Below are 26,525 nucleotides of genomic sequence, written 5' to 3'. Positions count from 1 at the left end.
TGTTTAGACAGAATGAAAGTCCCGATCTATTGGCTGAATACAATGGATCTGTTGCTGCTGCTGCTAAGTCGTTTCAGTCCTGTCCAACTCTTTGTGACCCCACAGACGGTAGCCCACCAGGCTCCCCTGTCCCTGGGATTCTCCAGGCAAGAACACTAGAGTGGGTTGCATTTCCTTCTCCAGTGCATGAAAGTGAAAAGTGAAAGCGAAGCCACTCAGCCGTGTCCGACTCGTAGCGACCCCAGGGACTGCAGCCTACCAGGTTCCTCCACCCATGGGATTTTCCAGGCAAGAGGACTGGAGTGGGGTGCCATTGCCTTCTGTTGGGTGGGGTTCATATGACTGAGACAGTTTTCCTTTCCATGGAATAAAATGCTTTACAATAAAGTCAGCTTACTGTCAACCTCAGGATGCATTAAACTAGCATAAGATCCAACTTAACAAGTCTTCGAGGTAAGCCTTAACATTTGACCAGAAGAAAAGTGCAATACTGAAGGAAAAATGAACCGATTCTCAGCAAAATTAAACCAAGTGATTCTTTGTAAAGGCTCTAATATTCATTAAATTATTCATTAAATAAACTTTTGTGCAATATAATAAGATTCTCTGTGTTCTGTGGCAGTAGTAAACATATATCTTGTACTCACCTAGGAATGGAAAATTTATATTTTAGTCATCTCACGCCCAAAGTGAACTAGACTACTGATGATCTTACACCAGCAGTGAATTATTTTTTAAAAAGGTGAACTTTTTAATCAACTTTATTTCATTAGGAAGATCACATTTAAGATGATACTATCTGTTGCTCATTCATAAAAGGAAGTACACTCGTGCTATTTCAGTGCTACTACCAAAACAATTAAAATGGAGTGAGAAATGAGAAGAAAAGGCTGACATATATGGAGCTACATTGCATAGATTTTATTTTCTAAGTCTTCTTTTATTTTCTAAGTTTATTAGAAGAATGAACTAGTCACAAGCTTCCCTTTCAGTAAAATGGGGATAATGATATGCATCTCACTAAGCTATCATGGGGATTAAATGAGATAATACATGTAATACTAGGCACACACTAATTATTCAATACTTGGTAGCTATTAATAATACAAGTAACAACATAAAAGTAATGGTGATGTAGATAACACGAATGCATTGAAATAAATTCTATTGGTTTTATTTAGGATTAAACATATTTTTCTGGAAATTTCAAAGTATTTTCTTCCATATTGGAGTCTGAGGGAAGACTGTTAGAAATAAAATAATTATGTATTTTGCTTAATAGTAATAAAAGGAATTACAGAGTGTTTATTAAATGTCAGACACTGACATAAACACTTTAAATATATTAATCCATTCAATCTTCACAGCAACCTGTGAGAAAGATTAATTTTTGCTTCTATTTACAGATGCAGAAACTGAGGTACCCAGAGGTTCAGTCATTTGCCCAAGTTCATATGGGCAGTAAAGGGCAGAATCAGGGTTTGCATCCAAGCAGTGTGACTCCAGAGAGATTCCACATTCTTGCTTGCTAGTCTAGGTTTCCTCTCTGTAGTCACATGGCTCGGCACTATCTGGACAGTATTAAATCATTACCACAACTAGGTTTGACGATGATCATCTCTTTATCCTTCCCAATACGTGTTTCATCACCATTGTTTTGCTGCTATAAAGAATTTGTTTTTGTGACAAAATTTAGTTCCCCAATTTGAATTAAAATATTAAAACTTTTAACTCACACTTAGCTAAAAATTGCTTCTTTGCTAGATTTGTCTATGAATATATATATATATATATATATACCATGAAAGTGAAAGTGAAATCACTCCGTCGTGTCTGATTCTTTGCAACCCCATGGACTGCAGCCCCCTAGGCTCCTCGGTCCGTGGGATTTTTCAGGCATGAATACTGGAGTGGGTTGCCATTTCCTTCTCCAGGGGATCTTCCTGACCCAGGGATCAAACCCGGGTCTCCCACATGGTAGGCAGACGCTTTACCATCTGAGTTACCAGGGAACCCCATACAAAGCATTAAAACATCCTTTGAATAATCAGTTCTAATGAAATGGATGAAACTGGAGCCGATTTATACAGAGTGAAATAAGCCAGAAAGATAAAGACCAATACAGTATACTAACGCATATATATGGAATTTAAAAAGATGGTAACGATAACCCTATATGCAAAACAGAAAGAGACACAGATGTACAGAACAGAATTTGGGACTCTGTGGGAAAAGGCAAGGGTGGGATGTTCTGAGAGAATAGCAAGTATACTATCAAGGGTGAAACAGATCACCAGCCCAGGTTGGATGCATGAGACAAGTGCTCAGGACTGGTACACTGGGAAGACCCAGAGGGATGGGATGGGGAGGGGAGATCGGGATGGGGAACACATGTAAATCCATGACTGATTCATGTCAATGTATGGTAAAAACCACTACAATACTGTAAAGTAATTAGCCTCCAATGATAAAAATAAATGAAAAAGAAAAAAAAAAGGTAATGACTTTAACGACCAGACAAATATAGACAGCAGGGATTATGGAGCCAAAGAGCAATAAATAATATTTAACATATCTATCTACCTTATGGCAGTTAATGATTCAATAAACACCTTTTTTTAAAGAGAAAACTTTTCTTTGAAGGACAAATTATTGCCCTTGAAGCAAGCTAAACATTTAATAAATTTAAGACAGCTTTACTATTCTTTAGGGAATACTGTATTTCTAAGCATGGCAGGTACCATGTGTGCTGACAGATACTAGCAAATGGTAACCACAATCCCATTCCACTTAATGGGATGTTATAAACCCAAAGGAGTGCTGGAAGAGTACTCAATATTCTTCCAAGCATAAATTCCCAAGTTATGCAATGATGCTAATCAGCATCATCCTAAACACATGCTGTTGTTCTCAGCTCCTGTTCGTGATTCCTGCTACAATGGTACTGAAGCTCGGCATCTTTTAGGAGAAGACACATGAACCTTATAAATCCCAGGGACCTTTGGTGGCATTTACCCCCAGGTTTCACCCCATGCCCAGTGGCAGTGTTTGAGAGGGGAAGGTCACTAACTGAAGAGCCACAAGGAAGGATTAACAGGTTTGCCAGCAGCTGGTTTGGGCAAATCACTGTAACTCTCTAAGCCTTGGTCTCTTAATAAGAGTATTAATGTTTACTATTTTATGGAGTGCTTCTGGGAAATAATTTAATATCTGTAAAAATTCTTGAGAAAATAAATATGCTTTATAAACAACAAATATCCAGAAAAGCTGCTGAGGTACGAAATCACAGAGCCATTTTATGTCTTTGGATTGCTACCAGCTAGTCCCATTTCTCAGTTATTCCTCAAATAACCTGTTAGCTTCTTGGTTGGGGTTAGAACTACATTTTTTTTTGGCTTAAGGCTATCAATGTATCAGTTTATTTATTTATTTTTTTGATAGCATACAAGCACCTGCTCCGATCGCCTCTGACTTCATAACATTTCTGTCTTTTCTCTATGATCATCTATTTTTATATCTACATGTGACTTTACCTGCTTAAATTTTAGCTTTCAGGAAAACCTGCTTGTTCTCTTTCATTTCAAATCTTCCTCAAGTCAAACCACAAGTAAAATATGTTTCTTTTGCTTTTTCTCTGTCATGGCATACCTCTTCAGTCTTGCAAAAAACTTAATGCAAAACTTCCATCTTCTAAAAGAAGTCCTCCCTAATTACCCAGATGCATTTCTAATGCCATATCATTTCACTCTGTCCAATGATATAAAATACATACACACACACACAATACTTATTTCTTATGTAATCATACATGGAGATCTAAACACAATACCCCTTTAACTTCCCTTGCTCCAAATAGACTTGCTAAAAGGAAGCTCTAAGTCACAAGCTGTTAGGTGAAAGAGCCCAGAAGTAGGAGGAAAGAAGAGAGGGAAGAAAAAGATTGGAGAGGGATGTTAATAAGCTCTTCAATGAGATACATAACACAGGTGAAAAAGCCATGTAATAGCTAAAATCTCTTCGAACTCAATGCTTTGCTTTTAAAATCACCATCTGACACCCTCTCATCACCAGGGAACAGTCCCCAGCATGTATCAATGACACACTTGACATCACCATGATAGAAACATCAACTTACGTGCCAGTGCCTTAGAAGTTACAAAAGTTTTCTCAGATACTGTCCCATACACTGATATTACTATGAGAACAAGACCAACAGGAATACTACCCTGTTTGAGCAAAAGAACCAACCACCACACGTATCTATTCACCTGCAAACTGGACTTTTCCCCAAGAAATTTTGAAGAGGTATTCATTAATTTTTAGGGTATTAGACATCTGGCTAGTTGCAAGTTATGAGTTGTAAGAAGATAATAAAAAAAGGAATCTGTATAATAGTACATAAACTTGAGCAACAAGATCATCATTCAGTTACATTCTCAAGAAAACTCACAAAGCTGTTTCAGACTGGTGGAAAAGGTAATTTCAAAATTATGCTGGAAAAGAACTAATATGACATAGCTCCAGGCACTAGGAACTAATTAAATTACATACGAAGAGTGACTGAGAATTGCCTAGCCCCTGTTACGAGAGTAAGAAAAAACAACACTTTTAAAATTTTCAATAAGCCTCAACCAAGCTTTCCAATCCATAAGAATAGATTCCCTGTTCAAAATAAATCATGTTCTCAGTGGAATCTGAATGGCAAGTGGACAAGTAAAGTTAGGTGGACATTAACCCATATAGATACTGATGAAGACATATAATCTTACACCTGTAGAAGTTAATGGTAATTTTTCCATTTAAAGGGAAGAAACTAATGTAATAGATATTTTCTCAGAAAATACAGTGTGCATGTGCTCAGCCACTCAGTTGTGTCTGACTCTTTGTAACCCCATGGATTATAGCCCGCCAGGCTCCTCTGTCCATGGGATTCTCCAGGCAAGAATACTGGAGTGGGTTGCTATTTCCTTCTGCAGGGGATCTTCCCAGTGCAGGGATCAAACCTGTGTTTCCTGTGTCTCCTGCCTTCGCAGGCAGATTGTTTATCACTGTACTACCTGGGAAGCCCTATAATGTGTATAAGATTCATTAAACTTAAAATGTATTAACAGAGACATAGGGAACTCAATTCAAAGGCGAATACCCTGATGTTTTTGTTTAAAATTCTCTTGAACTCCTGGAAGCTGACATTTTTTGTAATATGATTCTAAAATGTTCACAGTACTTCAAGTTAAATGCTCATCTGACCCTTTCTTGGGTTATAATTTTATCAGGAGCTCCCTCAGGGTTTGGGGTTCAAATCCATATTAAATCAATATACCAAGTTGGTGCTTGGACCTTTTTGAACTTTAGTCTTAAGGAAGATCCAAGAATGCTTATTTGATTCTTGTGGATTTTTTTGTTTTTGGGCGCTTTAAAATAAATATTAGTAATAAGAATGAAATAGAGAAAATAATAACATGTGGCCATGTTCCTAAGAAAAATGAATCAAATGGAATGAGACTGAAATCAGGGATAATCTTAAATACAAAGACAAAAACCCTGGATTTATGAAATGTACAGAGTTGAATATGAAAAGTACAGAGTTACAGAATAGTGGGAAAGTACATTATGTGAATAGTGGAAGGAGATATCAGACATTTGGAAACAGACATTTTTCAGAGAATAGATTCCATTAGTATAAGAAATATTTTCTTACATGAAGCATTTTATGGAGGAAATATAGAATAAAGATTAAAAGAATGCATGTAGACTTACAGTTTAGTAACAGAAAGGATGGGTTTTACAAGTCTTTTAAAGAATAAAGTAAAAATCAAATAACAAATACAGACCAGGTTGGAGTAGGAGTAGAGGACGGAACTATCTAGCATCACATAAGCAATAATAGAAACAGAGCCTAATGGAGTATTCAAAAATGAATATAACATTTGTGTGAATTTATAGATAGAATTAATCAGAGTTGAAAGGAAAAATGGAGATTCAGCAACATGCAGATGGGAGGTAAAGTCATAATAATGGGAGCAACAACACAGGGAGGAGGAGAGAGAAAAGAGGTCACCAAATGAAGCAATTTAGCTTCATAAATGTTAGTGAACATTTAAAAATGACTTTAAATCCAATCATCTTTCGAATTTTGTTCAAATTCCAGGTCTGTCATCAAGCTTTCCCTTACATTCCTATTTACTGTTGGCTGTCTTTAATTTTCCTCTTCTGTGACAGTTTCTGACACTACTAAACTTTCCTCATTGTTTTAAACCTTAATATAGTATCTTCTCAACAATGCTGCTCTTTGAAGAATGGGGTCAGGCATTGCACTTGGGTTTTTCAAGGTTCATAATTCTACCAGTAAAGTGGCTATCCAATAAATATTGGTCATATGGATGAGTAGTCCAACCTTCTTTATACGTAGATAATCTACCTTTATTAAAAGAAGAAACATGATTTATGATATATAAGAACTGAGTACTAGAAGCAGAGGGAAAGGGTCACTTTTCTGTAGCTCAAAGCTCTGGACCACTGAGTACAATAGCTTCAAAGGAAAGATTCAGGCTAAGTAAACAAGTATGAAGATAAAGAAAAAGGACACAAGTTAGAATAAGTTGAAAAATAATGTTGGAGATGAGAAATAATACTTTAAAAAATGAAAGAAATATTGTGAAACCAATATTATCAAAATTTAGTTTTATGGCTAAGAACACTGATAATATACATGATTTATCAATTACTAGTAAGAAGTTTCAAGAACAAATAAAACCAATGCAGTTTCAAATGGACTTTGTGTTGCTAACTTGAACAACACAAAAATGTCTTGGTAATAGTGGTTCTATTTGGGTTCCTTATATAATTTGGGAAAGAAAGTGAAAGTGAAGTCACTCAGTCATGTCTGACTCCTAGCAACCCCATGGACTGCAGCCTACCAGGCTCCTCCATTCATGGGATTTTCCAGGCAAGAGTACTGGAGTGGGTTGCCATTTCCTTCTCCAATATAATTTGGGAGCAAAACATCAAATAATGTTTGCCTCCTTTATTTCTGAAGGCAAATTTTAAAGTTAAAATTGTTCACACAAAGAATATATAAAATCTTGAGCTCTTGGAAGTATAATTCCTTAATAGATGGGTTTCTAATAGCAACATGAATTTTAACTGCTCTTAACTATAACTGCAGCCCCACTGAACATATATAGAAACTTTGGGATGCTTGTTGCTTAGGCCACAATCATACATTGGATTATAACATTCATTTTTTATCAAGACTAGCTTTAAAAAAGTTTGCTTTTTTAATAGAAATCAGCTTTGAAAAGCATTGTTTGGTGATACATAGCACTTAGGAAATCTTAAAATTACATGTACCAAGAGGGAAATCAGATCATCTTACCTAAGCAACTGAAATTAAACCTCTAATTTTTTTTTTTTTTTCAAATTTTCAACTGCAATCCATAGTTAATGTTCAGTTATCTGGCTTAGAGTGTTTCTCCTGCTTCTGAAAGAACTTGCTTGTAACAATCAAATCAGTGCTTCACCATTCTGTTTTGTTGTCTATGTTGGTAGCAGATCTAACCACTGAGGGATACATAATGCTGGCCTCACAGTGTAATTGACAGAGACGCACTTTTAACTCTTGGAGAAACTGTTTCACATTATGTGAACTGTAGTGAACATTTTTAGAAATTGTGAAGACATAAAAAAACAGTAGAAGCTTGTTTTTTTTTTAATTGAAGAGCACAGACTATAAATCAATATTCATTTAAAGATGTCTTTCAGAGCACTGAATTCATTCTAATAATTTGAGAACATAAATTTATGACACAAATTCTTTGATCATAATTATACTGATTGGTTTATCTACAGATATAATGGCCCAGGGAAAATATTGAGAATATATGAAAAACATTTCCATTTTATTTAAATAAAAATTTTAAAATAAAACAGTTTTAATGAATTCTATAGCATCTAGTGGTGTTACAAGATAAGTATAACATGGAGATCTGTCTTAAACTCAGGTGGCTTAATTCAAGCATCACTTTCTATATACTCTTATTGGATTAAGTCCTTAAAATCTTGACTATAGCATCATTATCTAAAAAATACATGTTAAATCTTTACCTATCTTATAGACTTTTGACAGACGCAATAGAGAGAAGAATGTATAGAAAAAATAATCTTAAGCTTTAAAGTATTGCTATCATTTGGTATCAGAAGACATACTTAGATATGTGATCCCAGACAAGATGGTATAGGCACACTTTCCTCTGTTCCTCTCCCGGAAATAATCCAAGAGATAACCACACACACACACACACACACACATACACACACACACACACAGACTGGAGATGTGGAAATAAAAAAGTAGATTAGTAGAAAGGTTAGCAACCCTTTCTTGATTTGAAGTATGATAGATACCACAGTGAGTTCCCAGAGTTTTCCTTTTACTCTTACATATCTTAGACTAGGGCCAGGGTGTAAGCCAGAAATACCAATAGGTACATACAAACAAAGAAACAAGTAAACAAATAAGAAAAGCCTACTCTGTCTTGCCAAAGGACCCTGAAAAAGAGAGCCTAGCAGGGACAAGAGAATGAGGGCAGACTCATCTCCAATATACACCCCCAGCTACAATGGTGAGGCCCTTGGTGGCATCTTGGAGTCCAGAGAGACCAACATATTTCCCATCAGGAGTGATAGCCTGATACACTTGAGATGGTGACATTAGTGGGTCCCAAGGAGGTGATCAATCCCCTGCCCTACACCTGGTTTTACTAGGTGGGCAGAGAACATACACAAGGGGTAACATTTTTTATCCCACAGATCCAGAATCCCACATCCCTACTAGTGACAACAAGCAACTCAGGGAGGACCCTTTCACAGCTTGCAGATGGCACCAGCAGGGATCAGTCAGGAACTCCCAAGTAAGAACCAAGCTGATTAAAATAGCACAGCAAGCGCTCTGAAAACCATACTGCATCTGAAACCACAGCCTACAAAATGGGTCAGTATATGCATACAAAATTTAAACAGGGGCACTTACTACTAACATAAAATATTTTATTTTAAATGTCTATAAATTCCATGTAAAATCAGTTCAGGATAAAGTGAAATAAAATTCATTATACCAATAACTAGGAATATCTCAAAATGGATAAGAAGAGACAATCAACTGATTCCAATAGCAAGATAAATCAATTTTGGGGATGATCTGTCAAAGATTTTATAGTATCCATCATAAAATTGTTTCAACAAGAAATTGTGAATTCCCTTGAAACTAATGGAAAAAAATCAGAAAATAAATAGAAATGGTAAAAAATAACAAAATGTAAGTCACAGAATAGAAAAAAAAAATTGGAAATAAAATCTGGGACTTCCCTGGTAGTCTAGTGGTTAAGACTCTGTGCTTCCAATGCAGGGAATGTGAGTTAGATTCATGGTCAGGGGACTAAGATCCCACATGCCATGTAGCATGACAAAAAAATAAATAAGGCATTCAAATCTCACTGCGTGAATTCAGTAGAAGAGTGAATTGAACAGAGGATAGAATAGTGAAATTGAAGCCTGAGGAGTAGAATTTACTCAATATGAACAAAAAACACAAAAAAGAAAAGAACAGTGTCATGGGGACTTGTAGGAGAGTGTACTGACATTTCTATCATCGAAGTTCCAGAAGTAGAAGATAAAAAGGGCAAATAAATAAATAAATAAATAATAAATAAAAATTCATGCCAAAGGATTTCCCAACTTGGCAAAATAGATAAACCTATAGATTCAAGAATTTGCATAAACCAATAAAAAAGAGAAATTCACACCAACAGACACCATAATGTTTGATAATGAAAGGTAGAAAAAGCCTTAAGAACAACTAAGAAAAGTATCATACTATCTATGGGGCAACACAAATTCAAATAACAGGGGATTTCTTATCTGAAACTGGGGGTCATGAGGCAGTGGCGCACATCTCATACTCTGAATGAATGAAGGGTAATAAATACACTCTTTAGGTGGAAACAAACAAACAAAAAACACCAACAACTTAGTTTGCCATTAGCAGACACACCCTAAAGAATGGCAAACTGAAGTTCTCAAAACAAACATACAAAATAAAACAAAAAAAACCCTGATAACAGGAGAAAACTCAGAACTTTAGAAAGAAAAGTTCAATGGAATGGGACCCCTGGAGGAAATGATGATAAATAATCCTTCTCTTAGAGAAATTCTTAAATTGTAAGTAAGTGAGTGTTAGTCGCTCAGTCGTGCCCGACTCTGTGATCCCAAGGACTGCAGCCCACCAGGCTCCTCTGTCCATGAGATTTTCCAGGCAAGGATACTGGAGTGGGTTGCCATTTCCTTCTCCAGGGGATCTTCCCAACCCAGGGATCAAACCCAGGTCTCCTGCACTGCAGGCCAATTTTTTACCGACTAAGCTACAAGAGAAGCCCTCTTAAATTTTGATAGCTAAAACAAACATTATAACAACACTTAATGGAGTATTTCAACATATGTTAGAGGAAATTATTACTTTTTTTCACTTTCACTTTCAAAGGAAATGCTTAATTCAAATACATTTAAAAAGTGGAGAGGCTGCTGCTGCTGCCGCTAAGTCGCTTCAGTCGTGTCTGACTCTGTGCGACCCAATAGATTGGCAGCCCACCAGGCTCCCCCGTCCCTGGGATTCTCCAGGCAAGAACTGGAGTGGGTTGCCATTTCCTTCTCCAGTGCATGAAAGTGAAAAGTGAAAGCGAAGTCGCTCAGTCGTGTCGGAGTCGCAGCGACCCCAGGGACTGCAGCCTACCAGGCTCCTCCATCCATGGGATTTTCCAGGCAAGAGTACTGGAGTGGGTTGCCACTGGCTTCTCCAGGAGAGGCTAAAGGAACATAATTAGAAGTAAAACTTGTATACTTAATTGTAAGTAGCAATATGTCAATATTATTAGATTGTGATAAATTACACATTAGTGTAACGTTCAATCCAACTACTATGAAAAATATACTACAAGTAAATAAATATAGAATCTTCAAGTTCAAGTAACATATAGGAAGATTAAAAAGGAGAAAAATATCCAGGTATCCCAGAAGGATAAAAAACAAGACCCAACTATATGTTGCCTAAAAGAGACTCAATTCAACGTTAAGGACACATAGGTTCAAGGTGAATGGATGGAAAAAGATATTCCAAACAAGGGAAAACCAAAAGACAGCAAGAGTGCTAACTTACATCAGACAAAATAGACTTTAAAAAGTTTAACAAGAGACAAAGAAGATCATTTTGTAATGATAAAGAGGTCAATTAATCAAGAGAATATAGCAACTGCATATAGATAAAGATATGCATTTCATCCCGGAGAACCTAAATACTAAGCAATACAGGTCTGAAGGGGGAAAGAGATGATACAGTAATGTTGATACCTCACTCTCAACAATGGATAGATCATCCAGATAGAATATTAAAAAGGAAATATTGGATTTAAACTGCATCTCGGAATACATGGACTTAGATATGTAGAACATTTCATCCAACAGCAGCAGAATACATTTTCTCAAGTGTACATGAAACATTTTCTACGATAGAAATAAAATGGTCTCTGTTCACTAATGATATAATTTTATAAAGAGAAAATCCTGAAATCTCCACATCAAAAAGTGCTTAGAACTAGTTAATGAATTCAGTAAACTTGTAGAAAAGTAACAAATAATAATTGCTACCTTTCCATACAACAAAAAACTATCTGAAAAACAAAATTAAAAAAAATTTCCATTTATAATAGCATCAAAAATAAGAAAAAATACTAAGTAATAAATTTAAGGAGATAAAAGATCTGTACAATTGAAGCTCTAAGACACTGATGAAAGATTTCAAGGGGCACATATAAATGTAAAAAAATCCCATGTTGATGAAATTGATGAATTATTATTGTTAAAATGTTCTTGCTACCTAAAGCCATCTATAGATTCAATGCAATCTCTAATAACATACCAATGGAATTTTTCACGGAACAGAAAAAAAGTTGTAAAATTTGTATGGAACCACAAAAGATCCCAAATAGCTAAGCAATCCAAAGAAGGGAAAAACAAAGCTAGAGGCATCAAACTTCCTCCTACTTCAAATCATATTGCAAAGCTAAAGTCATTGAACCGTATGGTACTGGCATAAAAACAGACACATTGACAAATGGAATAGAATTGAGAGCCCCAAAATAAACTTGCATTTACAAGTCAATTAGTACTTGATAAGGCAGTTAAGAGTACTGAGTGGGGAAAAGATAGTCTCTCCAACAAATCGTGTTGGAAAAACTAGATATTCATATTAAAAAAAAACGAAACTGGATATCTATATTATACCACTCACAAAAATTAACTCAAAAGAGCTTAAAGACTCAAATGTTAAGATCTGAAATCATTAAAATCCTAGAAGAAAACATATGGAAAAAGCTCTTTGACATTGATCTTGGTAATATTTTTGGAAATCGCACCAAAAGAACAAGCAGTTAAGGCAAAGCTGAACCAGTGGGAAAACACTGAACTTAAAGAACCCACACGGAAAAAAAAGTCAACATAACAAAAAGGCAGAAAACATCTATTGAAAAAAAAATCTGCAAAACATTCATCTGAAAATGGATTAGTACCTAAAATAAATTCACAACTTGCACATAAATAGCAAAAAATCAATCTACTTTAAAAATTGACAAAGGACCTGAATAGACATATATTGAAAGAAGACAAACAGGTACATGAAAATGTTCTCAGCACTGTTAATCATCAGGGAAATGCAAATCAGAACCACAAGGACATATCATCTCATACCTGTTATAATGGCTACTACAGAAAAGACAAAAGATGTTCAAAAGGAATCACTTAGGCACTATAGATAGGAACACAAATTGGTACAGCCACTATGGAAAACAGTATGGAGGTTCCTCAAAAAAATTAAAAACAGAACTAGCACATGATCCTGCACTCCCACTTCTGCATATATATCTGAAGGAAATTACATTATCACCCCAGAGGGATGTTTGCACTCCCCTGTTCACTGCAACTTTATTTACAATAGCCTAGATATGGACACAACCTAAGTATCCACTGAACACTGAATGGGTAAAGAAAACATGATGTATATATTCAATGGTATAGTATTCAGACATGAAAAAGAAGGAAATATTGCTATTTGCAACAACATGCATATACCTTGAGGGCAGTATGCTAAGGGAAATGTCAGAGAAAGACAAGTACTATGTGATCATATTTATACGTGGAATTCTAAGAAGTTAAACACACAGAAACAGGGAGTAGAATGGTGGTTGTCAAGGGCTGGGGAGTAGGGGAAACCAGCTGATATTGGTCAAAAGGAAGAAGCTTCCAGTCATAAGCTGAGTAGGTTCTGAGGATTTAATGTACAGCATAATGATTACAGTTAATAGTGCTGTACTGTATACTTGAAAGTTGCAAAGAGAGTAAATCTTTAATATTCTCACCATATAGACACAGAAAGGTAATCATGAGTTGATAGATATATTAAGTAAATTGCATTTGTCATTTTACAATATATATAGGTATCAAATCATCTAGCATGTGTGTGCTCAGTTCTGCCTGACTCCTTGCAGTCCCATGGACTGTATGTAGCCCGCCAGGCTCCTCTGTCCATGGAATTTTCCAGGCAAGAAATCCTGCAGTGAGTTATCATTCCTTCTCCAGGGAAGTTTCCTGACCCAGGGATTGAACCTACATCTCTTGTGTCTCCTGCATCGGCAGGTGGATTATTTACTACTTTGCCACCTACGAAACCCGACTTAATGACTAAATGATGACAATCAAATCATCATATTTCATGCTTTAAATTGACACCATTTCATTTGTCAATTATATCCAATAAAGTTGGAAAAGATTTACATGTTTTAAATTTCCTATTGTGAAGATCAATAATCCTATTTCTGTTATTCATACATTTCTTCTTATTTTTGGTTGTTTAATATACTGAGTAGTAAGAGAGGTGTGTTTAATCATACACTGTAACAGTGAATTCTTAATTCTTAAAATTCTTTTTTTTTTCAAATTTGTCATTTTTACCACTCTGTAACCACAAGCACACACAGAAGTTCAGAATTATTGTCTCTTCCCTGTTAATTAAAGCTCCTTTCTCTTTCCATCTCAGTTTTTCCTTTTCTTTTTATTTTCTTTAGTAAGAATAAACTAGGCAGCATCACCGCTCCCTAATATAAAGATTTATCATAGAGCCACAAGAATCAAGACAGTGTGTTACTGGCATGTAGAAAGACACACAAACCAGTGGCAGCTAATGACTTATTACAGTGTTGCCCTCACAATCCACTGGAGAAAAGATAGCCTTTTAAACAAACGGTGCTGGAGTAGCTGGATATCCATGGGGGAAAAACTGAACCTGAACCTAAAATTCATGCCTTATACAAAAATTAAGTCAACACAGACCACAGGTTTAAATGTAAAATGTAAAACTACACTATTTAGGGAAAAGACATGAAAAAAATGTTTGGCACCTAGGGTTAGGTGAAGAGTCCTTAGACTTATAAAAAAGTCCATGATTCATAAAAGGAAAATTCGATAAATTGGACCTCAATAAAATTAAAAACATTTTCTCTGCAAAAGACCCTGTTAAGAAGATAAAATGGCCAATTACACACTGAGAGATAATGTTTGTACAAAACATATCTGATCAATTGTACAAAGCATGTATCTTTACAAAACCAGAATATGTAAAGAACTCTCAAAACAATTTAAAAAATAGTTTAATTAAAAATTGGGCAAAAGACATGATCAGATATGCTGCTGAGAAGGATATATAAATGATAATCACATGTAAATATGTTCAATATTATTAACCATTATGGAAACACAAATTGAAACCACAATGCAATATCATTATAGTCTATCAAAATGGCCAAAAAACAAACAAACAAACAAAAAACAAGTTGTAATACCAAACGCCAGCAAGTATGCAGTAAAACTGGATCACTCCCTCACTGCTGGTGGGAATGAAATAAATGGGTACAGTCACTTTAAAAATATTTTGTAGTTTGTTCTAAAAGTAATGATACACTTTCTATCATCTATGAGATGGTTGGATGGCATCATCGACTCAATAGACATGAGTTTGAGCAAACTCCGGGAGATAATGAAGGACAGGGAAGCCTGGCATACAGCAGTTCATGGGGTTGCAAAGAGTCAGACATGACTGAGTGACTGAACAAAAATAACAACACTTTCTGTAATATCCTAGCAATTGCAATCTAGAACACTCATGTCAGGGAAATGAAACCTATGTTCATACAAACACCTGTATACAAGTGTCTGTAGTAATTTTATTTGTGTTAGCTAAAAACTGGAAACAATTTAGACATCCTTCAATAGGCAAATGCTTGTCAATGGTACATAAAAAGTAGCAAGCTATTGAGGCACACATTTGAATGGGTTTCAACATAATTTAATTGAACGGAAGAGCAATCTCAAAAGTTTATACACTGCATGATGCTACTTGTATAACATTTTTGAAATAAGAAAGTAATCAAAATAGAGAATGGATTAGTGGGCTAAGGATTGTGCAGTGGGAGGAGATGTGTATGACTGCACAGTGGTTGAGTCTCAAGGTAACAAATCTTTATTGTGGTTATGGTTATACGCAGCTACACCTGATGGTATAATTGTATAGAAAAATGCACAAACAAGTACTTGTGTAAGTAGTGAAGTCTGAATAAGTTCTGTGCATTGTATCAATGTCAATTTCCTGATTTTGATATTGTAGTTATAAGATGTTAACATAGGGGAGACTTCATTAAGGGTGTTTGGAACTCCTTGTACATTCCTTTGCTATTTCCTGTGGATTTATAATGCTTTCCCAAAACAGCCATATTTGAAAAAATCTGAAATAGTTGCTGCTATGCAGAACAGTTTCAGTGATGTCAAAATTATTTTTAAGTTTGTGTGCATTAAAGAAAAGAAAGTGAAGTCACTCAGTTGTGTTCAACTCTTTGCGACCCCATGGACTGTAGCCTACCAGACTCCTCCATCCATGGGATTTTCCAGGCAAGAGTACTGGAGTGGGTTGCCATTTCCTCCTCCAGTGGATCTTCCTGACCCAGGGATTGAACCCAGGTGTGCCACATTGCAGGCAGACGCTTTACCGTCTGAGCCACAAGGAGTAAGGAAAAGATATAACATATTCCTAAGCATAAAAGTTGAAAACTAAAGGACGAGGTACTACCTGATAGTTACAGTAAATATGAATAGGTAGGAGGGGAAAAATAAATAATTGGTACAGAAATGAAATTCCAAATATTTAACAACTTTAATTGTTGTGACACTAACCACTTAGAATAGAATGGGACAAATTTGGGACAAAACAGAATGGGACAGATGCCAGCCAGGAACAACCCAAAATTTGGTATCTGTGCACAACAGTGGAATATTCACTGATTTCTCCAATGATTTATTTTAGATTAATTTTGTTATTTCCTCCAAAAAGATTCATATTCCTAAAATATTGTTTTTTCTTAGTACCCTTGAGCTGAAATCAAAGGTAACAGTGCTATATTGTTGGATAAAGCATATCTCAAAGTGTTGCCTTAGAAAATAATGACTAGCAATACAAACGATTAACAATTAGTAGAATAAGAATTAATTGCTTCTATTAAGAAATCTTAAATTTCTTCATTTTTTAAAACAAAGACACCCAATGAAACGGACCACCAGCCCAGGTGGGATACATGAGTCAGGTGCTCGGGCCTGGTGCACTGGGAGGACCCTGAGGAGTCGGGTGGGGAGGGAGGTGGGAGGGGGGATCGGGATGGGGAATACATGTAACTATATGGCTGATTCATGTCAATGTATGACAAAACCCACTGAAATGTTGTGAGGTGATTGGCCTCCAACTAATAAAATAATATTAAAAAAAAAAAAAAAAAAAAAAAAAAAAAAAAAAAAACAAAGACACCCAAAAATATCAGTATAGACAGAAAATACTCAAATTAGTTTGATTATAATACTTAAACATTAGGAGTACAATATTTGCACATAAATGTATCTTTTTAATTTTAAAGTTTTAGTACTTGAATAGTAAATAGCTTTAGAGATTGTTTTTTATTAAGTCTTCCTAGTGAAAAAATTTCAAGATACTTTACAAATATAATCCTGGCAGTTTTATCAGATTAGAAAATCAAATATTTAAGGGATATATTAATTTGGTCATATTTAATCTAGGATCTCTAATCATCAAAAAATTCAGAGAAAGTTCAAAGTTCCTATTTAAGGAAAATAAATTATGTTGTTGAGAGACAGAATTTGAACTATGAAAATAAAAATGTCCACATCTGTCTGCCATTTCTATAAAACTCACTTAAGAAATGACCTGAAATTAGTGTTTTCAATTATTTTAGAAAGGCAACCTCCTTCTCTTGAAAAAATCCATCCATCTAATAACTATTCTGAAACAAAGCTTATGCTATCTTCAATCTTGAGTATTTTGGACATATATATTTTGGACTTTTTTTTCTAAGCTAGAGTAAGTAATAGTTCAGGCTTTAGTTAAAATAAGCTGAAAAGCAGTTCTCCTGTAGGTAAAAGGTTAAGATTATGTAAGTTTCTTTTTCCCCCTATGGTAACATGAGACAACTAAATTCACAGATACAAAATATATAAATGAAGCCATCCCATTCATGTAGCTCTCATTCTCTGTGAAATTTACAGCCATTTTAACAGAATGGAGATGGTGGTGAACAGGACAGCCTGTCTACTAATACCAGGCTGGAATTAGCTAGCTGGATAATTTTAGCCTACGTAGGTTTGCTCTTTTCTACCTCTTCAGGGCACCCTAAAGTAACTAAAGGTTCTCAAGGTAGGCCAACTATTCTGAATTTCTTTGCCCTTGTGTTCCATGAGGCTGATGTGTTGGCTCAGAGCATACTTGAAAGAAAGTGAAGAAGCAATTTAGAGTCTATTGTACAACAAACTCTGTGCTTCTTGTATGTGAAACTAAATTTGCGTGAAATAGATATCCTTTCCATTTTACAGGTCAGAAAACCTAGGCTTCTAGAAATTAAGTACCTACCTAAAAGCCCACAGATTGCTGCTGCTGCTGCTGCTGCTGCTAAGTCACTTCAGTCGGGTCCGACTCTGTGCGACCCCACAGACGGCAGCCCACCAGGCTCCCCCGTCCCTGGGATTCTCCAGGCAAGAACACTGGAGTGGGTTGCCATAGGGCTTTTCCTGAAAAATTCTACATAATGTCCTTTCCTGAATACAATACCATAGTCCTACTGAGTTTAGTCATTTTTCAACTTTAAGGAGAGTCATACTGGGATTGAATTATTTTTGATATTAACCCTAATGCAGTGATTCACGTAGACTGTATCATCACTGGGATGTTTATGACTAGAAACATCTCAAATGCTAATTCTGAGGACTGGGGACAATACGATAATGCTTTATATGTAGTTCAGGCAATCTTACATCTGAATTCTTTAATAGTTAACCGCTATTTGCATTTTGTTAAAGACTATATTGGTGTGCTAAACAGTACTCCCCCAAATACTAATATTAGAATCCAGTAGTAGGTGGTGAGTTTTTTCTGCCATGTAGACTGGTGCTACAACTCCAAAAATGCACAGAGCCACGACAAATACACAGAACACAATTACTTCAGTATTTGCAACCGTACTGTGAGAGAAGGAAATATGTCCTTATGTTTAGTAGTTATGTTATTCTTCAGACAAAAATGCAAAATGATTAGTTTCAATAGAATAAGTGGTTGTTTAGTAAGTATTTGTACTGAGTCATCCATGATGGCTTTTCTCCCCTTGATACTAATAAGAAAACATTTGTTAGTGCTTCTCTCATTCAAGAATAATTTAAATCTAAATCAGTGTCCCATCTCTGTTTTACTCAGCTTCCTCTTTATAGTTGATTAAAGAATTACTCTCAGGCATCTATATAAACAGAACTGAAGAAGCATATATTTACAGATGCAATTCATATCTATATACACACACATCGTATGTACATTTATAAACTATGTACATATATACAACATGGGATTCAACCTTGTGAAATTAAATATAAATTATAATGATAATAAAGAATTTATGGTAGGCACCCCAGTAAGGTCTAAATTGTTGAATATAAAAATTATTACAATATAATTTCTGCTTCTAGGTAGGATGAAGTTAGCAGGTTATAACCCAAGAGAACACACAGAAAATCTAGATTAAATGTAAAAATAAGCAGTACAAAGGAATCAGAGAACTACTGAGATAAAAGATCTAAAATAGTCTAAGAATCTGGAGAAAGAACCCTGGAGAGGTAAGGAAAGAATGTGTAGCTCATTTCTGTTGACTGGGCTGTGAGAAGAATCCAGCCTTAGCCTGGGAAGAAGGCCAATACTGGGGGTGACAGAAATGGGCAGGCTGTTACAGAATCTTGAGGGATTGACAGGCTCCAACAATGCCAATCATCCCATGATGACATCTGTCAAGTTCAGAAGATGCAAGGTTTAAAATAAGCTAAAACCCCTGAAAGGCACCACGGATTTTTGGCGGTTTTGCAGTGTCATGAAGAAAAAAAAATTTAATGTTGGTGTTCAAGAGCTACCCAGGGGCAGGCTCCACGTGGACCCACTAGACCAGGGTTGATCCTCTGGACCAAGTCCAGCCCGCTCTTATATTTTGTATGGCCCAAGAGGTAAGTAAACAGTATATACACTTCTAAATAATTGAGAAAAAAATCAAAAGAAGAATTTTAATTGGTAAAAGTAGATAAATCTCAAGTTTTTGTATACCTGAGCTACGTTTATTGAAATAAATCCATGCTGTTTATCTATACATCGATTTTGGCCACTTTTCTAAAACAATGAGTAGTTGCAAAGAGACTGGGTAAGCAAAGCCTGATATATTTATTACCTGACCCTCTATAGAAAATACTTGCTGACCTACAATAGGCTGTTGAAACTCTGGGTGAGTAAACACCACAAGAAAAAGGCAAACCAGAGGTAGACTGGGTCTCACCAAAGTTCAGTCCAACCTCATATTGACCCAGTTCTGATCAGATTAAGGTAATTAGCCTCCATGCTATCTCCCTAGTAGAAGAAGGATAAATCTTTGCCAGTGAAATATATTATCATCTTAAGCCTCTACATTTTTTGCGCATATATTATATATATTTCAGCATTCAGAAAATTACTAACATTTTTTTATCTGAGTTGACTTGTGAAACATATAAAGAACCCTGTCTTAACTAGTAGACTCCACAGCAATGCATTAACACTAAATATTTTAAACAATTTTAACCTAAATAATTTAAAGAAAAGAAAAAAAAAGTAAAACAGAAGCAATACTATGACCAAAAGGCACTTTTCTTGGTAAGAAAACTTAAGATATGTGTCTGGAACAGTAGCATTTTACCTAGATATTAGTTTCCATTGTAAAATACTCCAATAATATATGAAATAAAGCCTGTGGATTACTTATTTTGAATAAAATGAAAAACAGTAATTAACCACTTATAACATCATTATGAGCTATAAGACTCTTTTCTAGGACTCATTTCTTAATGGCAAATGGATTCAGAGATACTGGTATATTTTAGACATCTACCATTCTGAGAAGACATAGGAGAAACTGATAACATTGAAATATTATAGTTATTCGAAATGTTAAACTCACATCTCTCCCGGGATTTCAAGATTTGACTTTAATCGCCTTTTATAATGAAAAGAACTCAAAGAATAACAAGAAAGTTGAGAAGTTCAACATGTTAAAGAACTGCAAAATCACTGAATTCATTTTAATTATTATATATTAAGGCTTTCTATCTGTGGCATAAGTAAATTGTAACTCCTAAATATAGTAGATCAGGTAATTTTAATTTATAACCAACCATATTTGTAACACATGTCTTATGGGTATCAATGAAATGTAACCTAATTGTGCTCAAAATCTCATGTCACAAAATAATTGTAAAAAATTCACATACATATAGCTATACTTGTATACAGACGGCATACAGATATAGCTATGAATATAAAATTAAAGTGATAAAATTAAGAGACTAATGCATTCAAATATATATATGTAAATTGTATACTGATTTTCAAATTTAACTCAGTTGTATAACCAACTTGTGAATAGTTACCATATAACCTAAGAATGAACAATAGCATGTTGATATTATCTGAGACAGAATTATGTCAAAATTAAAGGACTTTTAGAATTACAGACTTTGTAAAAAGTTGACTTTCTAAAAGCTTTTTAAAAAGTGTAAATATTCCTCATCACTTTCCTCACTTTTAAGAGCTCTTCATTGATGAGATGTCTCTGAACAAGGCTCTAATAATTTGATCAGATAAAAGCTGTGAATGTGTTCAAATAATGAATCTTCAGGAGTATATGATATTTATCATTTTAGACAAATTATAAGTACTCTTTCAACATTAAACTCAATGGTACAAAACTTATAAGTATCGTCAGTAACAGATTTCATCTATATAATTTACTATACAAGAACAAGGTTTCCATTCATCTAATCATCAAGATTATTTTTAAAAACCCTTCACGTAGATGAAAACAGTTGATTTTCAAGCAAGTTAATGCCATTACATTGGGAAATGTAAAATACTAAGGATAACCCAGCACATTCATGCAATTAATTGTATTTAAATGCTTGGTTGAAAGAAAGATTATTCACATATATCTTTAAATCATGGATTCATTCCTTAGTAACTATCAGAATGTTATGACTCACAACACAAAAATAAGATATCACTTATAGTTTCACAGTACTTTTCTCTATACACCATATTCAATTCCAATGAAAAGATCAGAGTACTCAGAGAGACATATTGCAAACAAAAACTCCCTAGTAGGTGGTGGAAAGTAAGGCCAGGAGTCAAACAGAACCCACAGAGATGACAGAGCTGTGATATCCAGCACAGTCACCTTAAAGAGAAAAAGGAAAACCACATGGCACTGCTGAAACGCCGAGTCAATTCTCTCTCCTGTCTGAGCACTAAATATTACAGCTTTAAAATTGTCTCAGTCAGAATACAGTTTCTTTAGACAAGACCCTCTTTTAAGAAACAGACACATTCTTGAAGTGCAATGCCAAAACACCATACGAACTTAGATAACTTACCGTTTTCTTTGCACTCTTCTGGAGGTTTAGCCTTTTTCGCAAGTCGTGGGTCCAGCCATGATGTTGTCTTTGTGTTATGGCTGAAAAGAAAAGAGATCACTCTGAACAGACACATACTGAAAGGAATCAAGTTTATTCCTTAAGAGGAAAAAAAAAACAGGGTTAGACCAACAAAATTGCAATCGATACACTTAATTTGCTTACTGGTTCTAAGTAGCCCTGAAGGAGGTGTAAGAGTAATTGTGCAAGGCAGCTGTAAATTTGGCAACCTCAGCTCCCTGTCCTCAAAGCAGCTATTTTTATTAAAATCAACTAGAATGTTGCCAAGTTAACCTCATTGAAAATGCAGAACTCATCCAGAGCAAAAGGAATTTATTACAAATACAGGATTCTCCAGTTGGAAGAGCACAGGCTGCAGGCTCTGATACTATTTCCTGAGTTTTGCAAAAGAATTATTTTCATCTTAAATCTGTCCTTTTCATAAACAGTTGTTTTGTTACTCTTTTAACTACAGAGTTGGCAGAGGGAGTACAAAAGTGATGCAAATTATAGCATGTTCTTGGGATTCCTACATTTTCTCAAAAAGTGATTAATAGCAATTTCATTAACCCACATTTAGCTATCTTCCATCTAAATACTTTCAATCCAGCTAGGGGGTAAAAATGCTTGTATTCTAGCATTTCTGAATGGAATTTCTGGGAATTATAATTTTTAATGACAATTTTGTTTTAAAAAAATGATCTCTGGGAAGTCTTGCCAAAAATTTAAAAAGCAAAGGAGAGATGTTTTTAGAACAGTGTCTTTAAAAGAGGTTCTGGAATGACCTGCACTGGAATCATCGGGTGGATTTAATGCATCTTCTGGATCCTCATAGAACTACCAAATCAGAATCTTTGAGGTGAGGCTGCAAAGTCTCCATCTTTGGCTAGCATTCCAGATGATTCTTATACATGCTGTATTTGAGAGTTACATTATGAATGAACTACATTATGGTTATGAATGGCTGATAACCATACAGTGGAGCTAAACTATTTGTTGTGAATAGCTGCCTCACGTTATCTCATCTGTCAATGGACAAAATACCAAGGACGTGACATTTGTGAGGACTTAAAAAGAATGATCAAGGTCACAGATATAGAAAAGTGAGGTTTATATAGAGAAGAGTTAGAATGTAATATGAAAGGGAAAAGTGGACAATAGGTTAGAGATATAAATTAAAGCCACATAACAGAGATCTTTGAACACAGTTGTAAGGACGTCAAAATTACAATTATGATGTCAATTCACATGTGCTGTCTCTTTCTTCAATGAGATTTAAATATATTTTATCATATTACAGTGTTAGCTAAATAATCTGATGAACCAATCTGCACTTAAAGCACAGTTCAGAAAAGTCTCCCAGGTAGCATTATTTAATAGCAAACATCGAGAGATTAAGTGCCTACTTAATGAAGGGAATTTCAAGGCAGGAAGGAGGAGAGAAGGGGTCCAGGAGGGCAGTGAGCAAATGATTCCAGAGTGGTAAAGTACTCTTTAAAGAGTGTTTTCTGGACGATCATATGTTTGCCCAAGTGCAGAGCCATCTCCAGCCTGAGAACCTAGACATTAATATCCTTGGGTCATGAAGTTTCTGCTCTTAAAAAGCATTCCCTTTTATTTCTGACTTACATGTGGGGTAGATAGAAAACACTTTCCAATCATTTTCTTCATACTTAGGAACTCCTCACCTCAATAATTGATCTTTCTGAGCAGGACTCTAATAAATCTGATGAGATAAAGTCTACGAATTTGGTGAAATTATAAATTGTTGGGAGGGTATGCTAGCTTTTATTTTCCCCACAGGTGACTTCTGTAAAGTAGTATCTCATTCTGGTCCTGATTTGTAGTCATATCAATATCGTCTAGTCTTTTCCTCTCAGTTAAAGACTTGATGCCTATGGACAGAACGGGGGTTATGACTCTCCTAATGTGAGGAGAGTGGCACCGGGTTCAGGGCTCACTGGTCCCGTTTGAAAAATAAAATCACTGTAAAGATGCTCTTTATAGATATGCCTCAGTTCAAAGTGTGTGTATATATGTGTGTTAATGTCTATGTTTTTATGTGCTAGCAAAAAACTTAGGAGGTGAGCAAGGAAAATAAACTTCCCTTCTATTTACCCACACTTGCTTCTTCCAAATTCTTCCCCTATTTTGGAGCAAAGTCATTTCTAGGTCTCTAAGATGTATTCACAAGAGTACACACATCTTCAGATAAGTATGAAGGCGACATTACTAAGCCACTGCAAGCAGTCAAATTACCATTTCTATACAGCTCCAACATGGGTCTCTAATACTGTTCAATTTAGTAGAGACTCATGAATTTCCCATTTTTCCTGAGTTTATATAAAGCATTTCATTACAGGATGATTTTTTCAGGTTGAACTAGCATTAACAGTGCGTCACTCTAATACATTTTGACAGATTGAGTCTCTTATAGTTAACAGCATTCTTAGCTGATCCTCTGAACTGATTCTGAAAGAAAGTGGGTTGTAGTTACCTCCAGTAATTGTCACAAACATCTCAAGAAGATACAGCACAGTATTTTCCATGAGTGGCTCACAAGCCTTGCAATTTGCATGCTTCTTTAAGATGCCTTACAAAGGGGATATTTTTAGTGCGTTTGGGAGACAACAGACTAGGTGGCTTTTCCACTTCCTTAAATTATATAATTTTTAAACCTCAACAATTCCACTTGAAAATAAGATTTGACATTGGGCAGGAGATCGTGTAAAAGGGGACCACTGAGGGATTTTTCACAATCTGCACACCATCCTTCCTCGAATTAAGAATGTGATTTCTTTAAAAAAAAAAAAAAAAAAAGTGATTTCTTGTCACTTTCATTACTAGAGAAGATGCAGATGCAGAACACCAATTTTCTGCTTTCTCCCAAATTGTGAGGAGCATGAATGACAAGAAGGTAAGATGCTAATGCTATATAACCCTGTATTTCAATACTAGTTTCTTCAACAGAGACACATACACATATATAGGCTGCCTTTGCAAAGAAATTTTTTCTAGTTGAGGAATGAAATACATATTTTCCAGGAACTTTGAATCATGGTAATATACTACTCTATGTATTTATATGGTTAAAGTTAATGCTATGATTATGAAGAGTAAGAGATCAAGTGGAGTCAGTAGCTATTCAAGTTCTGTCACTGTCATATTTTAAAACCTAATGAAAACCTTAAAAAATGGTATATCCAAAAGTCTTTGATGTTAAACTATCAGGAGGACTGGAGTAAACCAGAAATGAATTTTCATTCAGCTCTGCAATTCTAGTTTAAATTCACATCAGAATGGCCTTGAAGACATGTGATAGGCTGACTTGTGATGAATTTGAAATTTCTGGATATTTTTTAGGTTTAACCTTTTCCAAATTGACAAAAGCAGCACAATAAATAACAACATCTTATCTGCCAAGGAAATAGTCTTCTCATACAGAAAATGCTTCCCTTTAACAGGAAAAGCTGCTGACATTATGCCATACCACTGCAGAGATATTCTTATTATCTTGTAACATTTCCTGATTGTCTATTTTGTCAGGCTCTGTTAGAACTTCCATAGCATCACTTCATTTAATGCTAATGAGTCTTTGTGGCTAGTATTTTTAACTCCATTTTACAGAAAAAGGAAGGCTGAGAGAAGATAAGTGACTTGCCTAAGGATACACACCTAGTACATGAAAGTAAAAGAACTGGCATTATACAGATATATCTGATTCCCAACGCCAAGTTTTTTTTTTTTTTTAATGATCTGAAACCAGAGACATAATAAATCTAAAACTTTGCTTTTTATACAGAGATGCTTTATTTCACTCTCTTGGATGACAGTTAAAGATCTTTTTCCCAGTTTCATAGCCAATGGTTTACAAACTGAGACTTTTATCTCTGAGACTTTTATCTCCTCTGTGAGAATAGTAATCACTGATTAAATTCCTTTGTGTTGAGTGCCTTATACTTGGTATTATATTAAATTGTACATGCATGGCGATATTATCACTAAAAGTATTTTCTCTTTATAAACTTAAATTCTCTATTCAAATCATTTAAAATCTAATTTGAATATTTTTTTCAGAATAGTCTTACAATAGTGATGTATATAATCGACATGTGAATATTGAGTCGTAGAGGTTATAAAGAATTAGGTTAATAAAAATGTTTTCAAATGAGCAGAGTATTTATTAGGAGTAAAATTTTCACACAGGTCATGCCCACTCTATCATCTATTCTTTTTTTTTTTTTTCATTTACTCTATGTTTTTCCAGTTGGGCTCAAACCTGTTAATGGTTTCCTAGGTATAAAAAAGGCTCAATGTTTACCCAATTCAAATCTAATTTTAAAACAACA

At 35.1% G+C, this 26,525-nt stretch overlaps 1 protein-coding gene across 5 annotated transcripts in view; it reads right to left on the bottom strand.

Annotated features, from left to right (window-relative positions):
- MAGI2 (membrane associated guanylate kinase, WW and PDZ domain containing 2) overlaps positions 1 to 26,525 on the bottom strand; it is a 1,418,773-nt gene that overhangs the window by 446,059 nt on the left and 946,189 nt on the right. For all 5 annotated transcript variants that reach the window (XM_065939768.1, XM_065939769.1, XM_065939770.1 and 2 more), the window contains exon 6: positions 22,138 to 22,217. In XM_065939768.1, the coding sequence (XP_065795840.1) occupies positions 22,138 to 22,217 (80 nt within the window). The remainder of the gene's footprint in view (positions 1 to 22,137; positions 22,218 to 26,525) is intronic.

Source organism: Muntiacus reevesi, chromosome 6, assembly GCF_963930625.1.
Source record: "Muntiacus reevesi chromosome 6, mMunRee1.1, whole genome shotgun sequence".
In the NCBI taxonomy this organism is placed as follows: Eukaryota; Metazoa; Chordata; class Mammalia; order Artiodactyla; family Cervidae; genus Muntiacus; species Muntiacus reevesi.
The sequence above is the reverse complement of the archived record's forward strand: the minus strand, read 5'-3'. Positions and strand labels throughout refer to the sequence as shown.